General features: G+C 42.9%; 2 protein-coding genes across 3 annotated transcripts in view; both read left to right on the top strand.

Annotated features, from left to right (window-relative positions):
• The first annotated feature begins 41 nt into the window (after positions 1-41).
• Positions 42-11,965, top strand: LOC106570671 (tRNA selenocysteine 1-associated protein 1). 2 transcript variants are annotated; one of them, XM_014143140.3, is made up of 9 exons: positions 42-215; positions 547-644; positions 8,808-8,910; positions 9,189-9,241; positions 9,353-9,484; positions 9,749-9,865; positions 10,184-10,370; positions 11,276-11,309; positions 11,597-11,965. In XM_014143140.3, the coding sequence occupies exons 1-9, from the start codon at positions 192-194 to the stop codon at positions 11,755-11,757; spliced, it is 909 nt and encodes a 302-aa protein (XP_013998615.1). In that variant the 5' UTR covers positions 42-191; the 3' UTR covers positions 11,758-11,965. The 2 variants fall into 2 exon arrangements, with proteins under 2 accessions (XP_013998615.1, XP_013998616.1); XM_014143141.3 differs by having other exon boundaries at positions 43-215; positions 8,811-8,910.
• A 150-nt stretch (positions 11,966-12,115) lies between these two features.
• LOC106570663 (syntaxin-12) overlaps positions 12,116-15,648 on the top strand; it is a 6,561-nt gene continuing 3,028 nt past the window's right edge. The window contains exon 1 of the mRNA XM_082961351.1: positions 12,116-12,963. The gene's annotated coding sequence lies outside the window, so the exon portion shown is untranslated. The remainder of the gene's footprint in view (positions 12,964-15,648) is intronic.

Raw genomic sequence — 15,648 nt, 5'->3', positions numbered from 1 at the left:
TGGCACAAAACGATCTGGAACCAGGCTAGAGAGCAGTCAGTTGGATTTGTGTTCAACGCGCGTGCGCAGAAACGTCCCTGTTGCCTCTAACGACACGACACTTGCAAGAGGCTGTATGTGTTATTTCGGGGATTAACGACTAAATGTAAAACAAACAAATTTAAAAAGCTTTACAACTTCAGGTCTTAAACATGAGCACGCTATGGATGGGAAACGTGAGTATCTCAAACCAGTTCAGTCGATATTTATAACACTTCAGGTTGTAGGTAAATTAGCTAGTTGAAGCTAAGTAGCTAGCTTCAATTTTAAGTTATGTTTGCTAGCATACTAGCTAGCTAGTAGTAACATAACTAGCCACCTGATGTTAACTTAGTTTTATTAGTGCTAAATCAGTTAACTTGCTGCAGATGAAACATTTTGACACATACTACAAGCTAAACCCAGCCTTTATAATATTTGCAAGGGACATGTGGTAGCTAACTCTTAGCTAAGTTAACGTTAGCTAACCTTACCATGTTATGATAATGAAGTCTGTCTGTTTGGTAGTTGGAGCCATACATGGACGAAAACTTCATAACCCGAGCCTTCGGCACTATGGGGGAGTTGGTGGTGAGTGTAAGGATTATACGCAACAAGATGACCGGGTGAGTATTTTATCTAGGACGTTTGACCTGAGTTAAAAGCTATAACTACGCTGGCTCGCTAACCCTCTTCTCCGTATGTAACGTTAGTGTTTTAAGCGATTACATTCGCCCACATTTGGCTCCATATGATCAAGTCCAACGTTTTAACATTTGGGAAAGTTAATCATAGCTTTCAAACCGGTTTGCGAAACCTATTCTGATATAACCCGTATTTTTCATGTCAGAAATAACATCTTTAATATAAAAATACTGTAGTAGTTTTGCACATATCCACAAGCTTGTGTGCCTCCAGTGAAAGTCCACTTACACGCCGGTGTTCAGGGCGATGCTAGGTAGCTAATTAGCGCAGGTAGCCACCTATGTCTTCTGTCGGGCATCCGTAAACAAGCAATGTGATATGGCCTTGGGGGAACCCTAACCCAATAAAAGTGTGTACTGTGTAGTAATTTTGTCTTCTTGTTTTGGGGAAATGTATTTGGGAGCATGGTCTGTAGGCTTTTATAATAGGCATTTTGACTGTTGTATTAGTGAATTCCACTCTGTATGTAGGCTTGTTATAGCCATTTGCGTTGCACAACTTTATCACACAGCGGCTATATCCATATCAATAAATGAGACAAAACTAAATATTAAGTCTTGGCTATAACCTGTCTTGTGTGAAATCGTTAAGGGGTCCCAAATGTTCAAGACTACCTAAAGCTAATTTTTATTGCCAGATAGGGAAAACATATCAGCCACTGCATGTGCTGCTGCAACAATTTTGTTTCAAATGTATTTAGAGGCGTGTGATCAAGGGTCTCTCTTTTTGGGGGGTCGGTGGGTAGCCTTGTGGGTAGAGCAGGGGTGGGCAACTCCAGTTCTCACGGGCCTGATTGGTGTCACACTTTTTCTCTATTTCTAGCAAACACAGCTGATTAATCAAATTGCAATCTAAACTGAAGATCATAATTAGGTGATTATTGGAGTCAGGTGTGTTAGTTGGGGCAAAACTCTGACACCAATCAAGCCCCCAGGGACTGGAATTGTTAGAGCATTGGGCCAGTAACCGAAAGGTTGCTAGATCGAAACCCCGAGCTGACAAGGTAAAAATCTGTCATTCTTCCCTTGAACAAGGCAGTTAACCCACTGTTCCAAGGCTGTCATTGTAAATAAGAATTTGTTCTTAACTGACTTGCCTAGTTAAATAAAGGTTAAATAAAAACATTTAGGGGAGCCTTATAATAAAAACAGTTATAAAACAGAGTTCTAAGATTATTCTGCAAGACACCAGTACCCAAAGTGATTGCCTACAAGTTGAAGGCCTATTTTTTTTCAATCCGCCTAAATTAAACATTGAATTATTAAAGTGATAGGCTCAAGAAATGAGAGGAATTTAGACCATTTTAAATACACACATGGATTTCAATAAACAAATGGATAAGACTGTTCTATTCTCTTATGTAGTTCCTGTTACAACTCAAATAAAGGTGAAATAAGAAAAAGACAAATGACTGAATGGATGAAGGATGAATTAAATGTTCAAATATAATGAAATGTACATTAGGAAATATTGACTATGGCTGCATGCCTCCAGATGGACATCTTCTGAGGTTGAGGGGTGTTTTTTCCAAAGGCGCATAGTGCTGTGGTGCTGCATGGAGATCACAAGTTATTCAACTGGGCAGCAGTGTCGTGATGGGGAGAATGGCCTATACGGAGACTACCTAAGACCACTGCAACAGAGTTATTGTAAAGTGTGGGAATACGTTTATGCCTACATTTTAACCTCTCCCATGTTTATTTCAAAGTCCATATGTTCACAACCCGATTTATATACACTGCTCAAAAATAAAGGGAACACTAAAATAACACATCCTAGATCTGAATGAATGAAATAATCTTATTAAATACTTTTTTCTTTACATAGTTGAATGTGCTGACAACAAAATCACACAAAAATAATCAATGGAAATCCAATTTATCAACCCGTGGAGGTCTGGATTTGGAGTCACACTCAAAATTAAAGTGGAAAACCACACTACAGGCTGATCCAACTTTGATGTAATGTCCTTAAAACAAGTCAAAATGAGGCTCAGTAGTGTGTGTGGCCTCCACGTGCCTGTATGACCTCCCTACAACGCCTGGGCATGCTCCTGATGAGGTGGCGGATGGTCTCCTGAGGGATCTCCTCCCAGACCTGGACTAAAGCATCCGCAAACTCCTAGACAGTCTGTGGTGCAACGTGGCGTTGGTGGATGGAGCGAGACATGATGTCCCAGATGTGCTCAATTGGATTCAGGTCTGGGGAATGGGCGGGCCAGTCCATAGCATCAATGCCTTCCTCTTGCAGGAACTGTTGACACACTCCAGCCACATGAGGTCTAGCATTGTTTTGCATTAGGAGGAACCCAGGGCCAACCGCACCAGCATATGGTCTCACAAGGGGTCTGAGGATCTCATCTCGGTACCTAATGGCAGTCAGGCTACCTCTGGCGAGCACATGGAGGGCTGTGCGGCCCCCCCAAAGAAATGCCACCCCACACCATGACTGACCCACCGCCAAACCGGTCATGCTGGAGGATGTTGCAGGCAGCAGAACATTCATCACGTCGGTCACGTGCTCAGTGTGAACCTGCTTTCATCTGTGAAGAGCACAGGGCGCCAGTGGCGAATTTGCCAATCTTGGTGTTCTCTGGCAAATGCCAAACGTCCTGCACGGTGTTGGGCTGTAAGCACAACCCCCACCTGTGGACGTTGGGCCTTCATACCACCCTCATGGAGTCTGTTTCTGACCGTTTGAGCAGACACATGCACATTTGTGGCCTGCTGGAGGTCTTTTTGCAGGGCTCTGGCAGTGCTCCTCCTGCTCCTCCTTGCACAAAGGCGGAGGTAGCGGTCCTGCTGCTGGGTTGTTGCCCTCCTACGTCCTCCTCCACGTCTCCTGATGTACTGGCCTGTCTCCTGGTAGCGCCTCCATGCTCTGGACACTACGCTGACAGACACAACAAACCTTCTTGCCACAGCTCGCATTGATGTGCCATCCTGGATGAGCTGCACTACCTGAGCCACTTGTGTGGGTTGTAGACTCCGTCTCATGCTACCACTAGAGTGAAAGCACCGCCAGCATTCAAAAGTGACCAAAACATCAGCCAGGAAGCATAGGAACTGAGAAGTGGTCTGTGGTCACCACCTGCAGAACCACTCCTTTATTGGGGGTGTCTTGCTAACTGCCTATAATTTCCACCTGTTGTCTATTCCATTTGCACAACAGCATGTGAAATGTATTGTCAACCAGTGTTGCTTCCTAAGTGGACAGTTTGATTTCACAGAAGTGTGATTGACTTGGAGTTACATTGTGTTGTTTAAGTGTTCCCTTTATTTTTTTGAGCAGTGTATAAATTGTGACATTTTTCATATTAGCCCCTCCTACTGAATATACTTTGGCAAGATTTTGAGGGATGAAATAAATATCAAAATATAATATAATTATTTTGAGTGTCAAAGACTCGAGTGGTCGTACATAATTCATAGATTCACCAAACATCGATTATTATTCTATGTTTCATTATTCCTGGTAGATACTACTGGCTATGATTGCAGACAGCCCAGAGAATGGGATGGTGCAATATTGATTTAGTAATATTTTGCATGAAGATGTCTACGTCGCCTAGAGGTCTGTCCATGCTGTAGAGAGACACCTAGCGGACTGAAACTACACTGTTGTAGACATAATACAGCTTATGCTATCTAGACTTACGCTGGTAAACAAATCCATGACATTAGCTACCTAAATGTGAGGTAAACTTAACTGGGGAGTACTAGAGAATGGAGAGTTGTAACTTCAAAATTTGCAGGATACCTTTTTCCGTATGCTCAACCTTTTTGGCAGGTATCTCGCTCCATAGTTACAGTTCATATAAGGAAATCATCAATTGAAATAAGTTCATAGGCCCACCAACTGTGGAGCCAGGCCAGGCCCAGCCAATCAGAATTTGTTTTTCTCAACAGGCTTTATTACAGACAGAGAAACTGGGATTTACTTTATTTCAGCTCATGAAACATGGGACCAACACTTTACATTTTGCGTTTATATTTTTGTTCAGTGTATTTAGAACGAACAGACAGCTCACAAACAAATGAGTGAAAACACATTATCTAACTGGGGATAGCTAGCTAACATAATGTCACAAAGCATGATGTGCTAGCCAGTTAACTTTCATTATGAAATAACATATTTCCGAGTTAGGCAGGTATTATTTTAAACTTTTGGCATGGGAAGTAAGTAGCAATCACAAGGGTAGGCAAACCTTTTGGCTCGAGGGCCACATCGGGATTTTGCGGGGGCCTCCCGAGTGGCACAGCGGTCTAAGGCACTGCATTGCAGTGCTTGAGGCGTCACTACAGACCCAGGTTCGATCCCAGGATTTGTCACAACTGGCCGTGACTGGGAGACCAATGAGGAGGTGCACAATTGGCCTGGGTTTGGCAGGCGGAGATTTCCTTGTCCCATCTAGCGACTCATGTGGCGGGCCGGCGCATGCACGCAAACACGGTCGCCAGGTGTACGGTGTTTCCTCCGACACTGTGGTGTGGCTGGCTTCCGGGTTAAGCGGACATTGTGTCAAGAAGCAGTTTGGCTGGGTCTTGTTTTGGAGGACGCATGGCTCTCCATCTTCACCTCTCCCGAGTCCGTATGTGAGTTGCAGCGATGGGACAAGACTGTAACTACCAATTGGATACCACGAAATTGGGGAGAAAAAAGGATTGTGTGTATATATATATATATGTGTCTTGTGGGCTGGATTGAAGTGCCCATCGTGCCGTACTTTGCCCCCCCTTCCTTGAGTTAACAGCTAGCTTTCTGGTTATCAAAGGTAGAAAAGTGGTTCATTTGACAAAAAAATCTACCAAACTATTTCTCAATGTTTCTCAAAATGACTGGAGCTGGCTAATTAATTTGATAATGCTTTGTGATACACCAGGTTTTATGCCGTTTTAGTCCACAGAACATGACAGTAGAACCTGATGTTTCCCCATGTGGTTCAATCAAATTGGCCAGCCAACTTCATACTTTTTTTGTCCTACCAGATCCTTGATGAGAAGGTTCTAGATGGTGCATCCCTCTGTCCTTGATGAGAAGGTTCTAGATGGTGCATCCCTCTGTCCTTGATGAGAAGGTTCTAGATGGTGCATCCCTCTGTCCTTGATGAGAAGGTTCTAGATGGTGTATCCCTCTGTCCTTGATGAGAAGGTTCTAGATGGTGTATCCCTCTGTCCTTGATGAGAAGGTTCTAGATGGTGTATCCCTCTGTCCTTGATGAGAAGGTTCTAGATGGTGCATCCCTCTGTCCTTGGACTCTTGTTGGATGTAGTTGTCCGGTTTATCAAGTCCCAGGCTCCCATGACTGTTATGAATATTTATTTACAAGTGAATTACAATTTCCTTAAGCACCATCTGTACCTGATAGAGCAGATATTGCGTGCAGAAGCAAGCCCGTCTGGCACGACAGTTATTGGGAGACTAGAGCAGATCCAGAAGTTCTGACTGAACACACATTTAAGTGCTCCGTTTACTTTGTCCTGTTACAATTTCTGCTATGAAATCCTGCGATTTCATTGGGGAATTTCCCCCTCATACTAAATAGCTGGCAAAACAATCCAAGCAATGTTCTCACGTCCTATGCGCCCACAGAGGAGCTGCTGCTACTGATGGTCACTGGGGCAGAGTAGTAACTGAACATCTTGTTTTGAAAAATATGTAGTTTTAAACATGAAAATGTAGATTTACCACACTTTTATAAGCATTTAAACACATTTTTGATAAACATATACACTATATAAACATATACACTATATATACAAAAGTATGTGGACATCGCTTCAAATTAGTGGATTTGGCTATTTCAACCACACCTGTTGCTGACAGGTGTCAAATCGAGCACACAGTCATGCAATCTCCATAGACAAACATAGGCAGTAGAATGGCCTTACTGAAGAGTCTCTGACTTAAAAAAAAATAAAAAATGTTAAGTGTGTTTTTATTTAACTAGGCAAGTCAGTTAAGAACAAATTCTTAGTTTACAATGACGGCCTACCCCGGCCAAACCCTAACCCGGACGATGCTGGGCCAATTGTGTGCTGTCATAGGATGCCACCTTTCCAACAAGTCAGTTCGTCAAATGTCTGCCCTGCTAGAGCTGCCCCGATCAACTGTACGTGTTGTTATTGTGAAATGGAAATGTCTAGGAGCAACAACGGCTCAGCCGCGAAGTGGTAGGCCACACAAGCTCACAGAACAAGACCGCCGAATGCTGTAGCGTGTAAAAATCATCTGTCCTCTGTTGCAACACTCTACAGAGTTCTAAACTGCCTCTGGAAGCAACGTTGGCAAAACTGTTTGTCAGGAGCGTCGTAAAATTAATTTGATCAAAACCAGGTTTTGTGTAGTTTTAGTCCACAGAACATGACAGTAGAACCTGATGAACCATATGGGGAAATAATCAAGTTGGCCAGCCAACACAAGCCTAAATTGGCCAGCCGCACCCAAACCTAAGATCAACATGCGCAATGCAATTTTTAACTTTTTATGAGCTGGATTGCCTGTCATTGCAATTTTATTTTTAGCTTGCAGACTTCATGGAAATTCGCTATTACATATGCTGATTTAGTTTGCTTTCTGGTAATAGACAGCCAATGGATTGTTTAGCGTATTTTTTTGGGGTGTCCTCTTGTGCACTAAACCGGTAATTCCGTAAATCCCAGGATGAGAGGACGCGGTCTGGATACCGCCCAACCCTGTGATATACCATCCAAAGTCTCATTCATAACTTCACCATGCTCAAAGGGATATTCAATGTCTGTTTACATTTTTTTTACCCATCTACCAATAGGTGTCCTTCTTTGCGAGGCATTGGAAAACCTCCCTGGTCTTTGTGGTTGAATCTGTGTTTTGAAATTCGGTGCTTGACTGAGGGACCTTTACAGATTGTATGTGTGGGGTACAGAGATGAGGTAGTCATTCAAAAATCATGTAATGCACTATTATTGCACACAGTGACTCCATGAAACTTGTGACTTGTTAAGCACATTATTATACCTGAACCTTCTCATGCTTGCCATAACAAATGGGTTGAATACTTATTTAATTCATTTGTTAAAAAAATTAAATAAAAGTAAAATATAATCCCACTTTGACATTATGGGGTATTGCATTTTAGGGCAGTGACAAATTCAATTGAATCAGGCTGTAACACAACAAAATGTGGAAAAAGTCAAAGGGGTGTGAATACCTTCTGAAGGCATTGTATGTACATATAGGTAGGGGTGAACTGATTAGCCAACAACATAGATAATAACCAATAGCAGCAGTGTATATGATGAGTCAAAAGATTTGGGGCAATGCAGATAGTCCAGGTAGCTTATTGGTTAACTATTTTATCAGTATTATGGCTTAAGGGTCCTGTCGGTTTCAGACTTGGTGCATTGGTACCGCTTGCCGTGTGGGAGCAGAGTGGACAGTTTATGACTTGGGTGGCTGGAGTCTTTGACCATTTTAAGGGCCTTCCTCTGACACCGCCTGGTATAGAGGTCCTAGATGGCAGTGAGCTAAGCTGGGCCGTATGCACTACCAGCTGTAGCGCCTTGCAGTCAGCTGCCAAGCAGTTGTCATACCAAGCGGTGATGCAGTCAGTTCGGCTCTCAGTTTCCTTTAGTCCACGATCAGCACCTTTTGTCTTGCTGACCTGGAGGGAGAGGTTGTTGTCCTGGCATCACCTTGTCAGGTCACTGATTTCCTCCCTATAGGCTGTCACATCGTCGTCTGTGTTCAGGCCTACCACTGCTGTGTTGTCAGAAAACTTAATAATGATGTTTGAGTAAACGGGGGGGATGGGACTAAGCACACACCCCTGTGGGGCCCCGTGTTGAAGGTCTGCGTGGCGTATGTGTTGTTGCCTACCCTCAACACCTGGGCGACCCGTCAGGAAGTCCAGGATCCAGTTGCAAAGAGAGTCCTGAGCTTAGTGAGCTTTTGTGCCTTTGACATGACAAGGAGTGGCATGAGGGCACAAACAGGCTGGTACCCAGGCTAGCACCATTGTATTATAGCTACACACCATACACAGTTAAAATCCATCCTTTGAATGCAACATTGGACTGATATCCCTTCTCTGTGTTGCTCTTCAGTAGGGGTGCAGCAGGCTACTGCTTCGTGGAGCTGACAGATGAAGCCACAGCTGAGAGGTGTCTTCGTAAAGTCAATGGAAAAGCACTGCCAGGAGCCACACCAGTAAATATACTGTTTAACAAGGCTACTTGGATGTTATGGATTCAATTTTGCGTCCCAAATTGCACCCTATTCATCCCCTAATATAGTTCACTACTTTTGACCCGGGCCCAATGGGATGTAGAACCAGATTGTTTAAGTTTATACATAATGCTTTTTGGTAGCCTGAGACAAACAAGATATTTATGCAATTTGCCTCATTAGCGCTTGTATAAATGAATGCCTATTGTCGTCATATTGATAATGAGCATTTTTAAGGAAGCTTTTTTTGTACTTCACAGCCCAGAAGATTTAAGTTAAACCGGGCCACTTTTGGGAAGCAAGGAGAAAGCAGGTATATCAACCAGCTTGATTGTAAGTCAAACTAAATGTCATGAGATGCCATAGAGAAACATTGGAAATGAACACACAACTCCTTTCCCCCCCCCCCTTCTCTCTGCTGCAGTCCACTCTATTCTCTGTTTGTTGGAGATCTCACACCTGAAGTGGATGACGGGATGCTGTACGAGTTCTTCTACAACCGCTACCCTTCCTGTCGTGGGGGGAAGGTGGTGCTGGATGGCACGGGGAACTCCAAGTGAGTCCCTTCTATAATCCCTATAGAAGGGTTTCCATATATCAAGGTTGATGTGATCTAATAGGATGTGAATACAATTGATACGGCTATTTCCAAAACATCAACTGTTACTATTCCACGACTATTTATAGTTATAATAGTCACTATTTCTACACTAACCATTTTAAAATGTCTAAACCTTCTTCCACTACCCCCAAAAAAATATTCACAGCCGAAGCTAGTTATTTACTTGTATACTTGTCTGAAGGTTTGTCTTGTTTCCAGGGGTTGTGGGTTTGTCCAGTTCCCAGACCAGAGGCTTCAGAAGCTGGCGCTGGAGGAGTGTCAGGGAGCAGTGGGGCTCGGGAGCAAGCCCTTACGACTGAGCCTAGCTGCTAACAAGTGAGTTTTACTTCAGTTCTTACTGTGTCACTATGTTTATAAGCCGTCTCCAGACATGGTGTGTGTATATACCATTCGAAAACAAGGGTTGTAGTACAAACCCATTCAGTTTCCAAACCATCTTTTATAGCCTTTAAAACTGTAGCTATAATTCCAACACAGTATTTGACTATTCCCCTTGTTAGTCAGAATTTGCAAAGCGTTCATAAAAACCTGAGCAGAGTATCTTTCCCTAAAATAGTTTTTCAACTCATAAAGAGATGGGTTTTAATAATCACTGTCAGATGCCTCGGTTACCAATAATTCTCTCACTCACAGAACTAGGCATAATCAATCAGACAACAGGGGCTGGGGGTCACATGGAGGAGGCTACAGACACAACCAGCAACAATACAATCAACAGCCGTACGGTGGTGGATGGGGCTCTTGGGGCTACGACCAGAATGGAGGCAACTACGGTGGCTACAACTACAACCAGTATGATTACACACAGAATACTGCACAGGTAAGATAGCTGCCCTGCTTCTCCTCTACTGGTGATATGTTACGTAGCTCAATGTCACCTCTACTGGTGATATGTTATGTAGCTCAATGTCACCTCTACTGGTGATATGTTACGTAGCTCAATGTCACCTCTACTGGTGGTATGTTACGTAGCTCAATGTCACCTCTACTGGTGATATGTTATGTAGCTCAATGTCACCTCTACTGGTGGTATGTTATGTAGCTCAATGTCACCTCTACTGGTGGTATGTTACGTAGCTCAATGTCACCTCTACTGGTGATATGTTATGTAGCTCAATGTCACCTCTACTGGTGGTATGTTACGTAGCTCAATGTCACCTCTACTGGTGATATGTTACGTAGCTCAATGTCACCTCTACTGGTGGTATGTTACGTAGCTCAATGTCACCTCTACTGGTGGTATGTTACGTAGCTCAATGTCACCTCTACTGGTGGTATGTTACGTAGCTCAATGTCACCTCTACTGGTGGTATGTTACGTAGCTCAATGTCACCTCTACTGGTGGTATGTTACGTAGCTGAATGTCACCTCTACTGGTGGTATGTTACGTAGCTCAATGTCACCTCTACTGGTGGTATGTTACGTAGCTCAATGTCACCTCTACTGGTGATATGTTACGTAGCTCAATGTCACCTCTACTGGTCATATGTTACGTAGCTCAATGTCACCGTTACTGGTGGTATGTTACGTAGCTCAATGTCACCTCTACTGGTGATATGTTACGTAGCTCAATGTCACTGTTACTGGTGGTATGTTACGTAGCTCAATGTCACTACAACTTCTTAGACAATATTAACACCTTAATGCATTGTCTTTTCCTTTGTGTCGTTAAGACTTTTCAATATACACGATCATTTTATTAACCAACTCATTTAACATTTTCAGGAAAATGAAGCTGTGGAAGAGGACGGTCTGGAAGGTAGGTGTTATTTATTTTTTCCGACTTTTTTTCCCACCAGTCTATTGTGGCCTATTATCTAAAAAGGCTCTTAATGACATTGACTTGATGGAATTGAGGTGTTTCATAATGAACTTAGATTGATATCCTGCACATCCCGAGGATTAACCAGTGTATATGGACTTTAGCGGAGTCGGTCTAATGGTTAAGGCGTTAGTTTCCCGAGCAGGAGACTGGGGTTCAGATCCCCACCTGTGATGACAGCCCAGTCAACAAATAATCACTCCCAGCCTTTTCCTCCATTGTAGATCCTAACCCAGAGCTGGATGTGTTGGAAGCCAACAGGATGTTTATGGAACACAGTGAGGAACTGTATGATGCCCTTATCCAGTGCCACTGGCAACCCTTGGAATCCTCGGAACAAGCATTTGGAACCACGAGTAGCCTTCCAGAACCTGTCTACTGTTGAGGCATACAATGGAATGGCAATATCCTCTTTTGCCATGTTCTTTGGCCTTTCATATTATATTCTGTAAATGTTTGATCATGGAAAGGCTAAAGGCATATCCCCAGTCCTTGGCCATAACTGCCATTTGCTTACAAGACACAATTTTTTTTGTTAATTGACAAATGTTTTATTTTGTGCATCTTTATAAAAGTCACGCTGTACCTAAGAATAGCTTCCTGTTTTCATTTCTTATGCTTCGCTAAACTGCAAAGATGTATGTATCCCAAATGGGACCCCATTCTCTATTAGTGTATCCCAAATGGGACCCTATTCTCTAATTGTGTATCCCAAATGGGACCCTATTCTCTATTTAGTGCAGCACTACTTTTAGCTAGGGCCTAAAAGAGCTTAGGTCAAAGTATTGCACTATATAAGGAATAGAGTGTCATTTGGGACAACATTTTTCTCAATTGAGTAAGTGATTGTGTAATCTGCAATGTTACACTGCCTTGTGTCTATTTCCATATGTGTTTGTAAAGATGGAGTAAACGTGTATGTATCATGTTACCAGGTGGAGATGTCTTATAAAATGACCCAACCAAAATTACAGGAGTTATTTCAAATCTCATAGACTGGGGAGAGTTCAGCAAGGTACAACGTTGTGGAACGCTGCGGATAGAAATGGCATGTATAGAGTGGACATGATTCCTTATTCTACATGTCAGAGGCATGGTTGTTTTTATTTTTCTATCTGCGTGTTCTCAAACGTTGTGTACCGCTAAATGTGGCCCAGTCTCTGTTGAGCAAAGTGATAGCGCTGGTTTCATCAGCAGAAAACCACGAGTCACAAGGTTTCCCAGTGACTGAAAGGGAGGGACGGGCTGCCTATTGAATCAGTCCCACACTGGACAGGATTTGAGATTATTTTGCGTAACTAAACCTACTCTTGAGTTTGTTTAGTTTCTGAATACCATTTTGTAGGTAATCGTCTTCTGCTCCCGAGTGAAAGTTGTAAAACGTGTCAACATTTTTTTTTACTATGTATGTTCATAATGTTAAAAATAATAATAATAATTACTCTTGGATTATTTTATTACTGTTGGCGCCACCCAAAGGTTTGTTTTATGTACGCAATGACGTCATTTGACGTTTTGGGAGGCTAGCTTCTTGACGGAGGAACAAAGTGAAGCACAGCGGATGTTTTATGTGCAACAGCCTACTAAACAAGTAAGATCGGGTTATTTTCAGTTAAAAACCTACGTTAATGTATAACTCACTGTAAAATAAAAAGTCACATTTTGTTGACAAGCTTCCAACAATTTGCTGGGAGCCAAGTTCCGCATCTGATGTCTTTGTGCTAACAATCAAGCTAGCTAGCGTGGCTATTTTCAGCGTCATCAGAGCAGGCCTGTGTAGGCAATACAACTCCAATTCAATTACACAATTTGGAAACATCTCATTAACTTTGTATTAAACAACAGCTGTCTAGTTTTACAAGCAAGCTACATAAGCTTAAATAAGTTTTGTTAGTTCGCTAACTTTAGCTGTAAATCATCTAGCAAACCAACTAGTTAGCCACTATAACATAGCTAGTTAAATTCTGAAGAAATACCCGACGGCAACAAGGGCTGAATCTCGCTTGTGGTCTATTTAATATCTTACCTATTCAATCTCTGGCTAGGTAGTTATGTGGCAGTCTGATGTTTTGGAGTGATAAACTGCTATATCAAAATAGTTTGTCACTCAATACACTGTCTGATTTGCTACTGTCTGACCTGGCACTTTTGTGTTTGTTCCCTGGAACTCTCCTGTCTAAAGGCGTAAGCAACAGAAAGTCGATTAAACCAATGATTGTCCTAAATGGCTAGATAGTGTTTGCTACTTTGGGAATTTGAGCTGGTCCGGATGGATCGTGAAATAAGTGTGTGTGGAGTCATTACCTTTTAACAGGTACTGTTGTGATTTCAAATCATACTTAACACTAAAGTAAAATATTTATAAAGCCCCTTTTACGTCATAATTCTATGACAGCACTTCTCTCTAGTTATGACTAGGCATTTAGCTGTTAATATGTAACTTGTGACACATTTTAATAGGCCTATCTTAGGACAAACTTGACTGATAAGTTTGATAATAGTATTTACACTACTTGGCCAAAAGTGTGTGGACACCTGCTTGTCGAACATCTAATTTCAAAATCATGGGCATTAATATGGAGTTGGTCTCCTCTTTGCTGTTTTAACAGCCTCCACTCTTCTGGGAAGGCTTTCCACTGGATGTTGGAACATCGCTGCAGGGACTTGCTTCCAATTCAGCCACGAGCATCAGTGAGGTTGGGCACTGATGGGCGATTGGGCCTGGCTAGCAGTCGCTGTTCCAATTCATCCTAAAGGTGTTCGATGGGGTTGAGGTCAGGGCTCTGTGCAGTCCAGTAAAGTTCTTCCATACCGATCTGTAACCATTTCTATATTGACCTAGCTATGTGCAAGGGGGCACTGTCATGCTAAAACATGAAAGGGCCTTCCCCAAAATGTTGCCACAAAGTTGGAAGCCCAGAATCATCTAGAATGTCATTGTATGCTGTAGATTTCCCTTCACATTAACTAAGGAGCCTAGCCCAAACCATGAAAAACAGTCCCAGACCATTATCCCTCCTCCACCAAACTTTACAGTTGGTACTATGCATTGGTGCAGGTAGCGTTCTCCTGGCATCCGCCAAACCCCAGATTTGTCCGTCGGACTGCCAGATGGTGAAGCGTGATTCATCACTCCAGAGAATGCGTTTCCACTGCTCCAGAGTCCAATGGCGACGAGCTTTACACCACTCCAACCAATGCTTGACAATGCGCATGGTGAACTTTGGCCTGTGTGCAGCTGCTCGGCTATTGAAACTAATTTCATGAAGCTCCCTATGTGTGCTGACGTTGCTTCCAGAGACGGTTTGGAACTCGGTAGTAAGTGTTGCAACTGAAGACGGACAATTTTTTACGTGCTTCAGCACTCAGCGGTCCTGTTGTGTGAGCTTGTGTGGCCTACCACTTCGCAGCTAAGCCGTTGTTGCTCCAACTTAGAGTTGCCCGGGGCAGCTCTAGCAGGGCAGAAATTTGATGAACTGACTTGTTGGACGGTGCCACTTTGAAAGTCACTGAGCTCTTCAGTAAGGCCATTCTACAGCCAATGTTTGTTTATGGAGATTGCATGGCTGTGTGCTCGATTTTATACATCTGCCCGGCAAAGGGTGTGGCTGAAATAGCCGAATCCACTAATTTGAAGGGGTGTCCACATACTTTTGTATATACGGTGCATTCGGATAGTATTCCTTTTACTTTTTTCTATATTTTGATAATGACAAAGCAAAAATAGTTTTTTTGGAAAAATTTGCACATTTTGTAAAAAAAGAAAAAAAACTATTACATTTACATAAGTATTCAGACCCTTTACTCAGTACTTTGTTGAAGCACCTTTGGCAGTGATTACAGCCTCGAGTCTTCTTGGGTATGACCCTTCAAGCTTGGCACGCCTGTATTCGTGAGCTTCTCCCGTTTTTCTCTGAAGATCCTCTCAAGCTCTGTCCGGTTAGATGGGGAGCGTCACTGCATGGCTTTTTTTCAGGTCTCTTCAAATCAAATCAAATTTATTTATATAGCCCTTCTTATATCAGCTGATATAAGAAGTGCTGTACAGAAACCCAGCCTAAAACCCCAACCCAGCCTAAAACCTCTTCAAATATGTTCGATCGGGTTCAAGTCTGGGCTCAGGCTGGGCCACTCAAGGACATTCAGAGACTTGTCCCAAAGCCACTCCTGTGTCGTCTTGGCTGTGTGCTTAGGGTCATTGTCCTGTTGGAAGGTGAACCTTCGCCCCAGTCTGATGCCCTGAGGGCTCTGGAGCAGGTTTTCATCAAGGGTCTCT

This window comes from Salmo salar, chromosome 14 (assembly GCF_965601325.2).
Source record: "Salmo salar chromosome 14, fSalSal1, whole genome shotgun sequence".
NCBI classification, from domain to species: Eukaryota; Metazoa; Chordata; class Actinopteri; order Salmoniformes; family Salmonidae; genus Salmo; species Salmo salar.
This window is presented reverse-complemented; position numbering and strand designations above follow the sequence as displayed.